General features: G+C 45.5%; 2 protein-coding genes across 4 annotated transcripts in view; one reads left to right on the top strand and one right to left on the bottom strand.

The window, feature by feature from the left end:
- Window positions 1-17,157, top strand: part of LOC135394182 (uncharacterized) — a 283,276-nt gene that overhangs the window by 54,222 nt on the left and 211,897 nt on the right. The window lies entirely within an intron of this gene.
- The window catches only part of LOC135394181 (uncharacterized), a 46,726-nt gene that overhangs the window by 24,054 nt on the left and 5,515 nt on the right, over window positions 1-17,157 (bottom strand). For all 3 annotated transcript variants that reach the window (XR_010422778.1, XM_064624774.1, XM_064624775.1), the window contains exon 2: window positions 3,027-3,135. Coding sequence is in view for 2 of the 3 variants with exons in the window: in XM_064624774.1 (XP_064480844.1) it covers window positions 3,027-3,135 (109 nt within the window). In the remaining variant the exon portion in view is untranslated. The remainder of the gene's footprint in view (window positions 1-3,026; window positions 3,136-17,157) is intronic.

Below are 17,157 nucleotides of genomic sequence, written 5' to 3'. Positions count from 1 at the left end.
TGCGCCATTAAAATTGTATCATCATCATTATCAGCTCCTCACAAAGATGCGCCGTCTTGATGACAGCTTCATGATGCGGGGTAGTGCCCCGCACGTTTCTTTTTTGCATGCGCGAATAGTTATTTTCAACCGAAGCGAATGCACATGCAGCACATGTGCTGATATCAACATGGGTATACACGATGTATTCAATTCATACGGATCACAATATGGAGCAGAGCCCACTTTGTTTTATGCCCTTTTCGGAACCATTTCAATGTATTCCGTTTGAAAGAAACATCGATTCGGTACGATATTCGAATACTATACAACGAATACTATTACAATATACAATAAATACTATTCGATTCGGAAATGGACTCGGGTACAGAATTAGTCGTCTCGGTATTGGAAAAATCGGAATGTTCGCAAAGGCTTATTATTTTACGAGTCAGTGTTTCCTCCCCAATCACCACCATTAAAATTAAGCTTTTCTTTTTTCTTTTCCAAAATATATAATGTTGGGGCTTTGTTCAATGAATAGTAGACTGGGCCATCGCGCAGGTTTTCTTTTTAATCCTCGTTAGTTCCGCGAAGCAACTGTGGCTGTGAGTAGTGTAGTACAGACAGACAGATTGTCTCATAAGAAGCTGCCAGTCTTTGAGCGGCATATCCCTGATTCGTCTCAATTTTTTTCCGGGACTCCTGATTAGTGATGAATGGCCGCTCAGGACGTCATTGATTTGTTGGAAGACTTTTATACCCTAGTCAGATGGCAAACTTAAGGCCGTTAGCGGAACGGCCGTCACTTGACCTGGAGTCCAACCATAAATTCGTATGACATGGTTCTCTGCCTCGATTTGTTGAAAATGGGAGGCGTACGCCTTTTTTGTGGCAATTATGAATTGCATAATTGTCACAAAAAAAGGTGTATACGCCTTCTATTTTCAAGAAATCGGGGCAGAGAACGATATCATTGGAAACGATGGTTGGACTACAGGTGAAGTAACGGCCGTTCCGCTAACGGCTTAGTTTGCCTTGTGACTATAGGGTATTAGAAACACTTTGCTGCCCACGACTGCAGAATGATGTCTAAGAACGGTTTGTCCGCTTCCTGGGGAGGGGAGATATGTTTAATGATAACAAAGAAGAGGAACGAGTGAAAGGTCATCCGCTTCCTGGATATCTTCAAGTGTTTGTCCTTAAGCAGTTTCACTTGATACACGGCGATGTATAGTTACGCTGAGCGCTGCGTGGAAAACATGTATCGGGCTCCGTCAGCTGTTTTAATTTGATGAATTTTTTATTCGGTAGAAGGTCTTCGCGTTGCGGAGCGCATGAAGGAGCTCAGCGACCGCTTGTGAGTGCGAGTTTTTGGGAAACTCAGAATAAAGCAAATTGCTTCAATAGAAGAATGGAAATCTGTTGTGACTGCAGAGCATCGGTAGGGACATTCCTCCACGGTTCTTACGCGAAGTAGCGAACCATATATTCCTCCCTTCTGTGGAAAATTAAAGGACGGTGACGGTGATGTTTATTATTATTATTATTATTTATTATTTATTGGTCCATCAAGGGGCCTTTAGGCCATTACATGAGGGAGTGAGCACGTATGCAACACACTGGCACTGTACATCAAACAATAAACATAGAAAAAAAAAACAAGGAAACAGAAACAAAAATACAGCAGACAGAAAAAGATTATAAAAAGATGAAAAGCAAATAATATATCTACATTAGAGAGCAATGATGTGCGTGTACATGGAGCGACAATGGTCAAGTGAACTCGGCGATTAATGCGTTGGTAAATTGGATATGATCCGTGAGTTCTGCTATATGCCGTGGGAGTTTATTCCAATCTGATGATGTTCGTTGAAAGAAGGATGCCCCGAATGATGTTGCACGTGACCGAGTTAGTGGTACCTTATGTTGATGGTCAACGCGGCAGGAAAGGTAAGAAGGGGAGCGGATGTAAGTACTGCGGAGCGCGGGAGAGTGATAGAACTTGTGAAATAATGACAGCCGTTGAATCATGCGACGTGTTTTAAGGTCGGTGAGCTCAGCTTGGACCTTGAGTGAGGTTACGCTGGTGTAAGGTGAGTATTGTTTGAAAAAGAACCGGGCAGCCCGATTCTGCAAGGCTTCGATATTATTCGAAAGATAAGTTTGGTGGGGATCCCATATGGCACTGGCATATTCGATCTTCGGGCGGACAAACGTGAGGTATGCCAGCCGTTTGAGGTGTGGAGGTGCGTGAGTAATGTGTCGCCGAAGATACCCAAGACTACGATTTGCATTAGAAAGAATGTTCGAGATGTGTATGTTCCATGTTAGATCAGATGAGAAGTACACTCCAAGATATTTGTAATTAGTAACGGTTTCTACAGGTGATCCACTTATGTAGTGGGACACGATCGTTGTTTGATGATGTGATAAAGAAAGAAATGGGGAAGACAGGAAGTTCTGGTCCTGGGGAAAGTCAATTAAACAGAAGGATTGGTTATCTCTTAGAGTGGGAATTAAAATGATGTTTACCAGATTGAGAAACCCCCTTCTGTAAGCATGGTATTTCTCACTGAGAACATTTCATCGCTACTGTCCCGTCCTTCCTTTTATTTACGTCCCCCAATGGCTCCATACCCAGTGTAACGGCTGTAAAAGTTGACAGTGGCTAACTAACGTCTGGGTGACGCAGGCTCGAGCCCGACCTAGGAGCGGCAACGTACGGGCCCACGATGTCAAAACCGAGCCCGGCCCATGCCCGCAAAAAGAATTCTTTACGGGCTTTCGGATAAGCCCCGCAGTGCACCATAAGGTAGGCCTCTTGATTTCCGCAGTGATTTTGCTCGCGATATTTTGCCCTGCGTCCATTATAATGCGTTGTGTTGCCATAAGGATGGTCATCATGACTCTGACCCTTCACACATATATTGTCCAATCCTCTTTGACTATTTCGAGACAATGAATATTTTGAATAGCAACCTCGCTGTTGAGGTGGATAGATCTTTTGTTGGAAGCACTTGAATAAAGGATGAAAGAAAGCTTACTCTTCGGTTAAGTCGGCGTCCACCCAGAACGAGGCGATGCACGTGATGGCGATGAAGCCCAAGACAGCAACAGTGGACGACGACATGAGTGCTTGCGTTCGATTATCACCTGCGCGGAGAACGTATTGAAAAACTCTGCTCCACCACTCCCCATAAATATCCCACTTTCCTTCTTTCCCCGCGTTCAACAAGACGCCGGATTCGTTCACGCCGCGAGACGTCACAGCGAACGGGCCAATCACGTTTCGAGTCGGGGTTGACTGGACCGCTTCGATTGCTCCAGAGGATAGAGGGGAAATAAAGGCAACTTTCTGCAAGTTTTCTCCCGTCGGAGTTTGGGACGATATTTTGCCGCCTAACATTCGTCGGCGCCTGTCCTGGGCCGGCTTCATTCCGATTGACATACCACGATTTGGTGAAACCTATTTTTCCTCACGCTTTACTCGTTATATATATATATATATATATATAAAGAAACTGCTCCAACCAGGAATGGATGGAGAGGACCCATTTCAGCTAGTAACGTATTTCAATCATTGATCGATTGAAAAAAAGAAAATTATCGAGCGTCCTAGTTGTACTGGATGAGTGGATAGGATATTTATATGTACGCAAATGAAACATGAGTTGCGAGGACAAAGCTACTACGCAACTAAGCATCCGAATACATTTCACATAACAGATAATAAATCTTAAAACCTGCAAGTTTATTATATCGTCGCAGACACTGTTTATGTTTTCGCAAACAAAAAATAAATTTCTCAAAACATGGATCACTTTTGACACCGTCACCTCCTTTTGTATATATCATCTGAAATTCTGTTACAATTACTTTTGTACGTTGTTGTCTTGTTGCGGAATTATACACGTATGCAGTGTTGCACAAATAAATGAATACAAGCACGCGCCATGATACTATATTTACGGTAATAAGTCCAAGGAGCAAAAACACTCACCTATACAGGAATAGTGAGTTTTACTCCTATTTCGTTGCACAACTACGAAGCTTCCATTCATGTTAGTCGCATGCTAAGAACGTTCCCGATTCTTCAAAATGATTGCGTCAACAAAAATGGGATAACTTAATTATTCGGGGCAGTGGTTGAGGTTCTGTAGGATTATCGCCACTCAATGTCCCTGAGTGTGTTCTCAGGTTGCGCCCTAAAAACAATTTTCGTGACTCTTTATATTCGTGCTTTACAGCCTTCGTTCGGTCTCTCGGAGATAATGAAAAAGTTTGAAATATTGTCACAAAAAAGTACATTCATGTCGTTATCCACCGAAACTCGTTCTGTGAGTCAGTGTTGTGGACTTCGTTTGGATTTGCCTTCGCGACTAACTATGGGTACAGGATGGGTAGCAAAGGGATTTTCACATAGATTGATGATGATGGTGACAGCAGGAGAAAAAATATGAAGATGTGAGCCCGATCGCTGCGAGACAAGCTACTCCAGACCTAGTAGAGGAGAAAAAAAAAACTTTAAAAAGCCGAGAGATCTGCTATGCTTTTAACGAGGGTGATGATTGAGCGCTGCGCAACTCTGATGATGAATTGCGTGCCATTTGCCCAGCACATTCACGGCGTCAAAGAGTCGGCTATCAAGACGGTCCAGGGATCTTTGAAGTTGCAAACGTGCAGTTCGAAACCACGTACATTCGAGAAGAATATGTTCCGAATCTTGACACTCACCACACGTTGAACACAGCGACGAAGGTTGCGAGCGCCTACCTTCAAGAGAAATGCGTTGGCCAATGGGACATTGAGTCGAAGTCTGTGAAGCAAAATTTCGAGCGACCAGGACGTCCGCCGAGGGATTCAGTAAGAATGGTTCGGGTCAATTCTGCGCAGCCGACGTTGGCTCTGCGGAACTCAACCACTGGCTCCGAACTGAACCACACTGGATGATGCACAACATACGTTTAGCTTCCTCAGAAGTGAAATATATCCTTACGCGCGACCGCGTTGGTGAGCATCACGTACTCTGTCAGCAGCATCATTCCCAGCAATGCCGATATGACCGGAGATCCACTGGAGCTCGATTGTGTGCTCTTTTGCGACAGCGGCATTGTACGATAGTATGGTGATGTCGTACACAAGACCACTGAAGGCCACAAGTGCGCATAGTACTTCAAGGCCGCTCTTGGAATCAGAAGGATTGACCAGTCACTGGGTGTTGCTTGGTTGGCAATGTACTGGACGGCAATGAGAACAGCGTACAGCTCTGAAGCTATAGAAGACGCCTGGTACAATAACCGCAGACCATGATGGACACTGGAACTCTGGATAACGAACGCACAAGAGAGAGAGATATATATACATGATGGCGATGATATGGGGATGACTTCCGCTCACTGAGCAGAATGCTATGTACGAGAAGCCAGTATGTACGAGAAGCCAATAGGAGAACGTTTCCTGGTAAAAGACGTAAAAGGAACGATGCTAAAGAGCATAGGACTCAATGCTCCACCCTGAGGCACTGCAGAAGTAAGGCTGTTATAGTTGCTTGGGCGCTACCGCTAGTCCGCATAAATACCAACCTGCCCGTTAAATAATCCACGACCCATGGTAGTATGCGACCGCGAATTCCCTTATGGTATAGAGAGCGTATGTGACATGAATATGACTTACGCTCTCATATCCCTATCCCCTTCTGGTATCTAGAAATACAGCCACTGTCAACAGTCCGTATGCCTTCTGCACTTCGATCAACAACAGCAACAAAAAACGATGGAAAAGTGTTGATGACATGGGATGGAGCGGTACCAAGTCCAGGATAGAGTCCATTGTATTTTAGGTTCTTCTCAACACTGTCATGACTGGAGGAAGGATATTTCTTGTTTCCAAAGACCACTGCAGCCGGTTTAAAACAAGCCGTTCGATAATTTTGCACAAACAGCTGCTAAGACTTACGGGACGAGAGAAATCAATTGAACGAGGGGATTTCCCGGGCTTCAGAACGGGACAACCACGGACACTTTTCACGAAGAGGGGACCACACAGTTGGTCCAGGGCCTGTTAATGAGGCCCAGCAAGGTAGCAGTGGCATTTGGGCCTAGGTTCTGAAAAGTCCTGTAGGATATGCCGCCAACGCCTTGGGCTGAGAGATGCCGATAGCTATGGAGGGTCGAACGCCGTTCTTGTAGTGTGAAGTCCACGTTCATCTTTTCATTTTCGGCTGGGACACTGAGATCTATGGCTGGAGTAGCCGGATCAACGGAACGTTTGTATATTTCCGTGGAAGATGCGTCAGACAGGTTACGGAGCAGCAAGCAAAAGTCATCCCCTAACATATCTGCCTGAACCCCAGAGTAAAGGGCCAGCCCCGAAAGGGGCTCTGCTGGATGACCGGGGAGCTGCAGAGGCTCTTGACAGTCTTCCAGATATGCTCAGTACGGCGAAAGAGATGCCCAGAAAGTTTGTGTTCCGGCGGGCGCAAATCGATGCTGGTCTCACCTAGGCACTGGTGTCTGCTTAGGGATTTTGGTTTGAAATTAAAACCTTTTCAGCAGACACACGGTCTGAGTTTAGTTACTTTTCACACGTGAATTTGAATTGCATGCCTTCTATCCGTATTATTCAAAGTCCATTGTTCGCCCTAGTTCGCCCCTCGACCCCGGCAGCCGCATATGGGATGTACAGCTGTGTGTCACGAACAGAGCTCTGAAATAATTAGTTACAGCTACTCTAATTAATTACTTCTAGAGTATAATTACTGCACTTAACTGTAGCTGTAATTTAACTACATTTTGCCTGTAACTTGTACTCGAGGCAAAAGAACTTCCTGCAGTATTTAAACAAGTTAGTTTTAAGTTTGTCCAATATTGTCTGTTCGCTTTGAAAAGCTGTGGATTTTTCTACCGCCGTTTCCCAGTTTTCTTCTGGCTACTAGTCTGCGCGGGTTTTCGAGTTCAAAAACACTGAAACAGGTTTGTAACTATCCGTTCGCGCACATCTCAGCTAGTTAACAATATATACTCATATATTTACTTTCTGTTTTCAAAAATTTAATTTATCGTGTGTGTATAGTGATAGATTGAGACAAATTTACGTGGTCTAAATATTGGACTTCCTGCAAGACATGGGGCTTTTCCCACTACCCGTGTCCAGTCGTATTTCGTGACCCTATGGGGAAAAGCAAAGAAGGTCCGCCTGCCGTATAACCCGCGCGAAAAAGCGCCATTTGTGCTGCAATAAAAACAAACACCCTGCATACCACATTTTCCGGAGCACTTAAGAGCTTCCGCGTTGTTCGTTCCACATTTTAAATAACATCTCAGGCTATACAACACCTTTAGATATTCGTAAGATACCGGTTATGTTCAAAGGGTGGGCGCGGATAACATTAGTGAGTTTTAGCATATCGTACGCTGTCACCTTTGCGTATACGTAAAGGATAGCGTGGTGTTTCTGTGCAATGCGCAAAGCTCTGTTAATGCCTCGCGCGTGCGCAGAATCACCAATGCTACGTACGCAAAGGCGACCGTGTACGATATACTAAATCTCACTATTGACAGTATCGCTATCCATACAACCGCGGTCGTGGTATTTGGAAGAAAAAACCCACATGATTCCAAACGTTTTCACTTTTCAGCATACAGACAAGAATTATTCAACAAAATGCAGCTAAAGGCATATTTTGAATTCATTGCAATTATGAGTCCTGCACTTCGATGACGTTGGCAGAGATGCTTATTTGCAGATAAAATGCCGGGCATATCCGCAAGCCAGGATGTATCTCTCCGTGTTGACCATTCTCTGAGCTCTGAGTGCGAGTTATATCGCCGCTATTATCCGATAATAGTGGCGGATCCTATTAACAACAACAACAAATAAGTTAATGATAATGAATGGGGAAATTCGCCATGTAAGGTGCGGCCCACTACCCCAAGGCACAATGGGGCAGGATGAGATGTGTGCTGATGATGAGGTGATGAACGATGCTAAATAGGGTCGATAGTCAGTGGAGTCAGTAAGACATCAGAACGGTAGGCAAACCCACAGCACACAAAAACACACACACAGCACACAGGTACGCAGGCAGATCATAGGGTAGAGAGGAGACCACTGTCCCGGAGAAAAATCTTGAAATACTCAAGAGCTTGGCGATGGTCAATCTGGTTAGACCAAGGGCCGAGAATGGTTGCCAATGTGAATGGTGCGGCCGTGATCGACTGCAGGCGACACTGTAGAGCTGCTCTTTGGGAGGTGTAAGGATGGCAGTCGAGGAGCACATGCTTGGTATCCGCCAAAACAGCACAGCGAGAGCAGAGCATCGAGTCGGAGCGGCCGATCAGATGCTTGAAATGGGGGGTGAATGCAACCCCAAGACGAAACCTGTGTATCAGCGACGCAAAATTGCGAGGCACACGAGAAGGCATGATGAAGCCAAAGTCAGGGTCCACTTCACGCACCAGAACTCTTGATGGAACGTCCCGAGACCATTGCGCATGTGCGAGAGGCCTCACCACATCATTTAGGAAGGGTCGCCTGTCGCCTTTGGGGAGGGTAATCCGCACGCTTGATCGGGAATGATACGCAGCTGCTGCTGCCTCGTCAGCCTCTTCATTGCCGCGGATGCCGCAGTGTGCAGGAACCCACTGGAAGTAGATAGAGTGCCCGCTGGTCTCGAGACGGCTTAGTTCCTCCAGTATGTCCACCACCACAGGCGCAAGTGATCCACGAATACCCATGTTCGCTATTCACTGGAGAGCTGCCTTGGAGTCGCCGTATATCACCCAGCTGCTGATAGCGGCGGATGCAATGTGCTTGAGGAAGAACAAAATGGCATGCAACTCTGCAGACGTGGATGAGGTGCGGGGCGAGAGACGGTATGCGTGGCACGAGACATAGTCGGGATTGTAAAGGCAGCAGTGGAACAGTGTAAGTTGGTCTACCCATCTGTGAATACTGCAGTGTGCGAAGGGTAGCGGCACTGCGTCATATCTAGCGCAAGTTGTTTCAACACGGGTGCTGCCACGTGATCCCTCTTGCTTTCGAGTCCAGGAATGGTAGAGGAGATCGAAGGTATTGAAAAGACCCACGGAGGGGACCTGGGGACGATTGATCTTCCAACAAAAGCCGGTAGCAAGGGCTTTACAGCAGCGATGCAGTGAGAAATGTTGCTCTGCCTCCGCCTTTTGAGCTTCGAAACCAAGGGGTGACGACGGTGTTCCGCAACGAGGCGTAGATAATGGCGCACAGTTTCTCTGAGACGTAAGACCTCTACTGGCAGCTCGCGGGCCTCTGCCACCACCATGCGCGTTTCAGCGGCGCTGGGTACACCGAGGCAGATCCTCAAGCTTCTGGCCAACATACACCGAAGTCTCTGTTCAGGTGTTCTTGAGATGCCGTGAAAGACCGGGAGGCTGTAGAGAATGGTTCCCCGAACCAATGCCCCATGAATCGATAAGAGCGCTTCCTGATCAATCCCCCATGCAGCGCCAGCGAAGTGAGAAATGACATTGGTCCAGCGTTGAACTTTCGCTTCCAGGTACCTGATATGGGCGCTCCACGAGAGATTGGCATCCAAGATAACACCCAGGAATTTGTGGCACTTCACTTGGCTGAGTGTATTATTGCCTAGCGAAAGAGGGAAGGCGCTCATGCGTTTCCGCGTGAACGGGAGCACAACTGTCTTCTCAGCCGAGATGTCCATGCCAGCCTTGGTGAAGTAATGCTGAACAGCATCCAACGAGTTTTGAAGGCGGCGTTGAATCGCTGGCCTTGATTTACCGGTGGTCCAAACGCACACATCGTCTGCATATACAGAGAGCTGAACTTTGCGATGAACGCAACGCTTGATATCCGCCATAACCAAATTGAAGAGGATGGGGCTTAATACACTTCCTTGAGGAGCGCCTTGGGTCAAAACTTTTTTGCGTGTCACCGTCCCGAGTGCGGACGAAAATGGTTCTGTTGGACAAGAAGTCAGCCACCCAGACAAAAAGCCTGCGAGACACTCTAGCCCGGAGGAGGGTGCGCAATACGTAAGTGTGACTGACCGTATCATAGGCACGTTTGACATCAAGGAAAACAGCCTCGACAATCCTCTTGCAGCTCTTGGCGACTTCAACAGCAGTCACAAGGTCCATAAGGGAGTCAACTGAGCTACGGTGCCGACGGAAGCCTGCCATCTCATCAGGGAAAACGTGATTCCTTTCCAACCACCATTCCAGCCTTACCAACACAACTGGTAAGGCTAACTGGACGGAAAGAGGACAGGTGCGACGGATGCTTGCCAGGCTTCAGCAATGGGACCACCATGGCTTCCTTCCAGCTTGCGGGTAGAGCCCTGCGCGGATGAGATTTTTGGCATCCGCATCCGACCCGCATCCGCGCACACGTTATCCGCATCCGATCCGCATCCGCACCGTACACAACAGTTTACATCCGCATCCGATCCGCTGAGCAAAAAGCACCATCCGCATCCGATCTGCAAAATCCGCACGTTTCGAAAGACGCGTAAAGACCGCCGGAAGCATGTTGGTATAATTTCGGATGCCTCCATGCTGTCACGGAAGGACTCAGTCATGACGACAAGCAAAGGTAAACCTTTCAACAAACGCGATATGGAGAGACTTCTGGAACGCGTGGAACGCTACCTCGTCGGTGCTCGCGCGGTTCGAGACGCCAGAATGCCTCCTCTCCCGTCTTGCCGCCGTGCATGGTCAAAGGTGAACCCGAGCATGCGCTCGCTGTCGGCTGTCGGCGAGCAATACAAATAAATTGCTGGTGGAAAAATGACAGCACGCGGTATATCCGCATCCGATCCGCTACCGATCCGCTGCCTTCGTATCCGCATCCGAACCGCATCCGACCTTGCGCCATCCGCATCCGATCCGCACACCGCAGAAAGTGCTAAATTTTCATCCGAATCCTCAAGTATCTTGCGGATATCCGCGGATATCCGCTTCCATCCGCGGATGGTGCAGGGCTCTACTTGCGGGTACCTGGCCCGATCTCCATGAGCTGTTGCAACAGCAAGGTACGAAGGCCCTCAACGCCAAGATTTCGAAGAGCTGAATAGGTGATCCCGTATGCACCAGGGGACAATTTGGGTCGGGACAAACGAAGGGCAGTTTTAAGCTCTGGCAGAGAAAAATCCGCATCCAGCTGTGCGTTCGACGGGAGCGTTATACGGTCAAGATCCTCGCGAAGTTCAACCATGTAGGTATGAAACGTTGCAGTTCCCGCAGCTTCCGCAGCCGCCGCCACAGTTCCGCAGAAGTCCAGAGCTACGTCTACCTCAGACTTGTTGAGGATCAGAGCAAGTGACCCCAGTGGATTGGTGCGTGGAAGGCCATCGCGCAGGCTACGCGCAACTTGCCAAATTCCTATTGCCTATTAAACTCATTGACGCTATTCCTATAAGTTGATGTGTTTCAGGCAGGCTGGCACAATATACTCGAAACTAGTATTTAAGCTAAGTTACTGAATACCAGGCACGAAAGTAACTGAGTAGAGTAGTAAATACTCAATCTTGAAAATATTGATTGATTTTGAAGATTTTTGAGATGTAAATCTTTGTAGATCTTTGTAAATCTTTGATGTAGAACTTTGTAAAAGATAAAATTTAGAAGATCTTTAAAAGATTTAGTGTTAGAACACTAAATACTCGCAAAGTAACACGTTACTTCAATATACTATCGAGTTACAAATTGAGGACTTTACTGTCAAAGGAATACGAACAAAGTGAGTATAAAAACGGAATCGTTCGGATACTCTGGTTTTCCCACGATAGCTTCTTGGTACATGCTCTCCTCCTGGACGCCCGATAAACCGCGAACATACCCGATAGAGGAGGGGGAGGAGGAAGAGCCACGTAAAACGAAGGGAAGCGAGGACCCACTGTTTTACTAAGCTGTTTATTTCAAGTATTAACATTTATAACCGTCCTTGCATCAAATACCGTTCCTCTTCCCTGGATATACGAACCCCGAACATTGTTCACTAAACCTCTTGCGCCGCAGAGTGACCCCGGAATATCTGAGATGCCCAAACAAAACAGAGGACATTCCTGTTTAATGAAACATTAAGCGAAAGGGAGTAACTTAAAAAGAATGAGTACAAGTCAATGCCAAAATGTATTGAAGTTAAGTTACTAAATACTGACTGTTATAAGTATTTGGAAGATACTAAGTTGTTTTTAAAGGTATTTGAGATGTAAGTTACGTACAAGTCTGGTTTCAGGAAGTGCATCAATTTGGTAGCGAATTTGATAAATCCAGCTTTAAATCCGTACTCGAGTTTGAAAATGTAAATATGGGTTTAAAATGATTTGAGTTGTCGACACAAGTTTAAATCCAGACTTTGAATTGGATTTATGGGTCTCGGTAAAATGGCGATATGATTTGTATCCTATTTGTGTCGTCAGGTCCATATTTGGCGAAAAAAAAAAAAGTCCCTGTAAAGGCCGGTTGGTATCTGAGAAGGCCATTTTTACAGACACATCCATTCAGAAACTGCCATTTTATGAGGTCTGGTGGCGCATAATTGACGCTGAGTCATCCTCACGGGAAGTTATATACTGTATGTGACTGCGTTATATATCGATCCCTATCGGTGGACCCATTTTGAAGGGTTGCCCACAAAAAGCTTTCACGTGTTTCCACATGAGACCGACTGGATAGTCACTTACTTGCTTTCAATATAGGTATACATCTGGTGCAGATAAACTAATTACGTAAAAGAATTTTCGAGCGGTGCAGGGGGCACGTAGCGTTCCCTTTACGTCACCTCCTAAAATCACCATTTCATTGGACTTTCGTTTAACACACTGTAAAAGTAACGGTTTCGAAAACCGTGTAAACAGTTTTTACGATCCAGATTTAAAAAAAAGAAAAAGGAAACAGTGTGAATAGGAAGGCCCTTGGGAATGAAAATGGGCGGGGACCTCCTCAATCGGTGAACGACCCAAACAGCTTGACTCGTTTTCTCAATACCATTTTCATTTCGCCGCAGTAATGAAGTCTTGCTCTTCAAGACAGAAACGCAGAAAGCATAAAAGTACATGTTACGCGTCAAAATTGGGAAACAACAAGAAAATGTACGGTGACATTGTGTTGGCGATGCTATGGTACTAACCCGCATGCACACTAAGCTTAACCGGTGGTATATTCTCAACGCTGTTTTGTTTCCCTGTGTTTATATAATTTTTCGAGGGACAACTTAGCCAAGTGGAAAATTTCTTAAAGGTTGTAATCGTCCTCCGAAGCACGATACGTCGTTTCGTAAGATGAGTGGGACACCCTGTATAGATCCACAGTAGATTACATTTGTCTGAGAAATTTCTTCGATTGGGCTTTAACCACCCGTGATGTTTTCATTTCTCTATCTCGCTTTTCTGTAATTGGTTTTGCCTCCATTTGTTGCGAGATCATTAGGGAGGTCTGGAAAAGACTTTCACCTGGGTCACAATGCCGCTAAATTAGCGCGGTAGTTTTGGAAACCAGATAATGCGTTTGAGAAAAGTACACTTTTCCAAGAGAGAAACTGATGTTCTGAGGCTGCAACAACATAGAAGGGACAGATACAAACAATGCCTTTTACTTTGAGCGGCGAAGTCAGGTGACTTGGCCACCTGAAATAAAAGTAAGTTTTCTTCTAGCGCAATATTTCTCCCTACAACTTGGACATCACCTGCGTGATGCTGTCGCACTGTTGATGTTTGCTTCACAAGTAGGAATACAGCCTCGTACGTGGAATCATTCACATGGGGGGCAGGGGGGAATACACAATAAATACGGAAATAGAGTTTCCGTCGATTGCGTCGTTGTTTAAAAGAAAGCCACACATCTGAACTCAATGTCATTGAACTCCTTTCCCCATTCATCACCATTAAATAATCTGTTGTCGTTGTTGCCATTGATCACCACGGAAACCGTTGTCCCTAAGAGGTCCTACACTCTTAGAAATGAACTTCACCGCACAGCACGCTCCTAGCCAACCATAATCTCGAATGATATCATTATCTGCCCTGATTTGTTGAAAGCGGGAAGCGTACGACTTTTTCATGACAATTGTAAGCAGCATAAGTGTCACAAAAGAGGCGTACGCCTCCCGTTTTCAATAAATCCGGGCAGATAACGACATCATTCGAGATGATGGTTGGCTAGGAGCGCACTGTGCGGTGAAGTTCATTTCTAAGGGTGTCTGCAGAGTTTCTTGCATTGGGGTCTTCCTCTTAATACCATGAAAAAGTTTTGTCTCGCGTCGCAGATTAACTACAAACTACGAGCAAATTGAGTTTCCACCAACCTAATTATTGGGTGCGGCCCACAAAAAGGATAAACTCCCAACCGTCGCCCGAAATTCCAACGCGAAGCGAAACGAACGGAGATTTTCAAGTGTGTATCAACATTTCGCTTTATGAAAAGTAGCCTTCTGACAAGAAGTCGTCACACGCAACGATAGCAAGCACATATGCTCCGTATACCTTAGCGGCCGCGAAGTTAACACGTTTTCCTTCGCATGGAGGGATTCCAAGTGCAATTGGATTGGGAAGCGAGCCCTGTTGCATGTTAATGGCGTTTATTAGGAAGGGCGCCGGCGGGACCAGGGCTCCTGACGCCAGCCAACCCCCTGGTGGACACTCTCAAGAGATGAGCTTTCCTTAGGAGGCTCGTCTTGGCATGGCTTTTGTCACGCCTCCTTCTCGTCGATAGTCAGCTAAACTTAAAATCGCCAAAAGTCTGCCATATCTGGGCAAGCTAAAGAGTCTCACGCTCGTATGACTAAAGAATCGACACAGCTGCCATAGAGACGACTCGTATAATAAATGGCATACGGATGATGTATGTATGTATTGAGTTGGAAGGGCCTTTTCATAAAAGTTTCACACAACTAAAATATGTTGACAAACATTATGCTCCTATGCGTTTGGTAAATCACTTGTTTCCTGGAGGAATCCGTATTTAAGTAACCCCGCGCAATATGTTGACGTTATGTAAGTCCCTCTTCTCTAGTGTTCACCCTATTTCTCACGGTCTATTTTGGATCCATTGTAATTGTTATTGTACGTAATTGATATACGTAAATGAGAGTAGTATTCCAGATTCTGCCAAACTTAAACAGTTTGCTGACGACTTTTTAGTTTACGTGTGTAATAAGTGCCACATGAATATTAATTATAGTAAGAGTTGAGTATGGCAGATTACATTAAACGAACGAATAAAAATGATTCCATTTCGTTACGGTACCTAATCATATTGCTTTAAACAATGTCCTAACTTTCAAGTGCTTGGGGATAACGATTAATTGGGTTGGGTTGTGATATCAGTAATGTCTGTTCATCAGCAGTGCGTAAACCATGCATGCGAAAACTTAACAATGCCCCAGTTAATGCCAAATTATTAGCTTACAAATCCATAATAAAGCCAACCCTGGAATATGAATGTGATGTACGGGATCCCCACAAAAACGTCCACATTGGTAAAACTGAAAGGGCACAAAATTGGGTTCTAAGATTAATATGTTATGCGTACAATAAGAAAGTATCAGTTACTGAATTAAGGTAGAAACGAAATTATATACATTAGAAAAACGCAGGACGATGGATCGGTGAAAACGTTTCACAAAATTTATAATGGTCAGTTGGGCATCGACGCAGAATTTGCATGACTGGTACTTTTCCAGAACACTATACATGCAATACACCAAGCTTCCATTTTTTGTAAAACACTAGAGAAATGGAACGGCTCATTTATTTCTTAATCTTCCTTCTTTTCCAAAGGCGCTTGAAGACCGGATTTGAACTTATACGCAGTAAATCAGTTTACATATTTTTTGAAGCACACGCTTGTCCCGTGGCACGCTACACTCTAAAAACAGAACTTCACCGCATAGCACGCCGTGCTCCAACCGTTGCCAAGAATGATAGTGTTATCGCTTCTGATTCGAAGGGAGGGGGGGGGGGGCGTACACCTTTTCGTGGCAATTGTCATATAACCAAATTGCCACAAAAAGGCGTACGCCCACCTCTCTCTTCGAATCAGAAGCGATAACCGTATCATTCGCGGCAGTGGTTGGCGCACAGCGTGCGATGTGGTGAAGTTCTGTTTCTAGGGTGTACTCTTTTTACTGTTGAACATAACAGTAGAATGCAAGCGAGCTGGTGATAATATGAAGCTGATGACATTCTTTGAGAGTGAGGGAAGACACAGGGACGAAGTAGAAGTAACACACTCTAAGAAAAAAGGGTGTGATAGGTCAACATAGCGTCTGATTAAGGGTGTGAAAGGGTGGTAAAAGCAATTATCATATACCGAAATTGCCACAAAAAGGCGTACGCCCCCCCTCGCTCACTGAATCAGAAGGGGTAACTCTATTATTTGTGGCAGAGAGTGTGGTAGTAGGTAGAACTTTGCAACCTTTTAGGCACAACATGTGCGACAACTATTACTTCCTAAAAGGTGTAACTACACTGTTAAAACAGAACTTCACCACATAGCACGCTCCTAACCAACCAGCATACCAAATGATATCATTCTGTGTCATGATTTGTTCAAAACAGGGGGGAGGCGCCTATCTGGGACAAGATAATCTGTCCCAGATAGGCGCCTCCTCTCATTTTCAACAAATCAATGCACAGAATGATATCATTCGGAATGATGGTTGGCTAGGAGCGTGCTATGTGGTGAAGTTCTGTTTTAACAGTGTACACTCTTAAAAATGAACTTCACCGCATAGCACGTTCCTAGCCAACCATCATCTCGAATGATATCGTTATCTGCCCTGGTTTGTTGAAAACGGGAGGCGTACGCCTTTTTTGTGACACCTATGCTGTTCATAATTGCCACAAAAATGGCGTACGCCCCCTTTTTCATCAAATCAAGGGAGAGAATCTTGTCATTCGGTATGATGATTGGCTAGGAGCGTGGTATGCGGTGAAGCTCTGTTTTTAGAGTGTACTTCACCCTTTTTTCCAAGAGTGCAGGACAAGGTCATATGAGATTTGTCCTGTTACTTCTCCTGCCCTGTTACTTCTCATTCGTTATAATTGAGAGTAGATTCACACGTAGTGTGAGTCGGCCTGTTTGCGTGGCGACATGTTGCACGTGCCGCAGGTACCCACTTAGAAATGAACTTCACCGCATAGCACGCTCCTAGCCAACCATAATCTCGAATGATATC

This window comes from Ornithodoros turicata, chromosome 5, assembly GCF_037126465.1.
Source record: "Ornithodoros turicata isolate Travis chromosome 5, ASM3712646v1, whole genome shotgun sequence".
Lineage (NCBI taxonomy): Eukaryota > Metazoa > Arthropoda > Arachnida > Ixodida > Argasidae > Ornithodoros > Ornithodoros turicata.
This window is presented reverse-complemented; position numbering and strand designations above follow the sequence as displayed.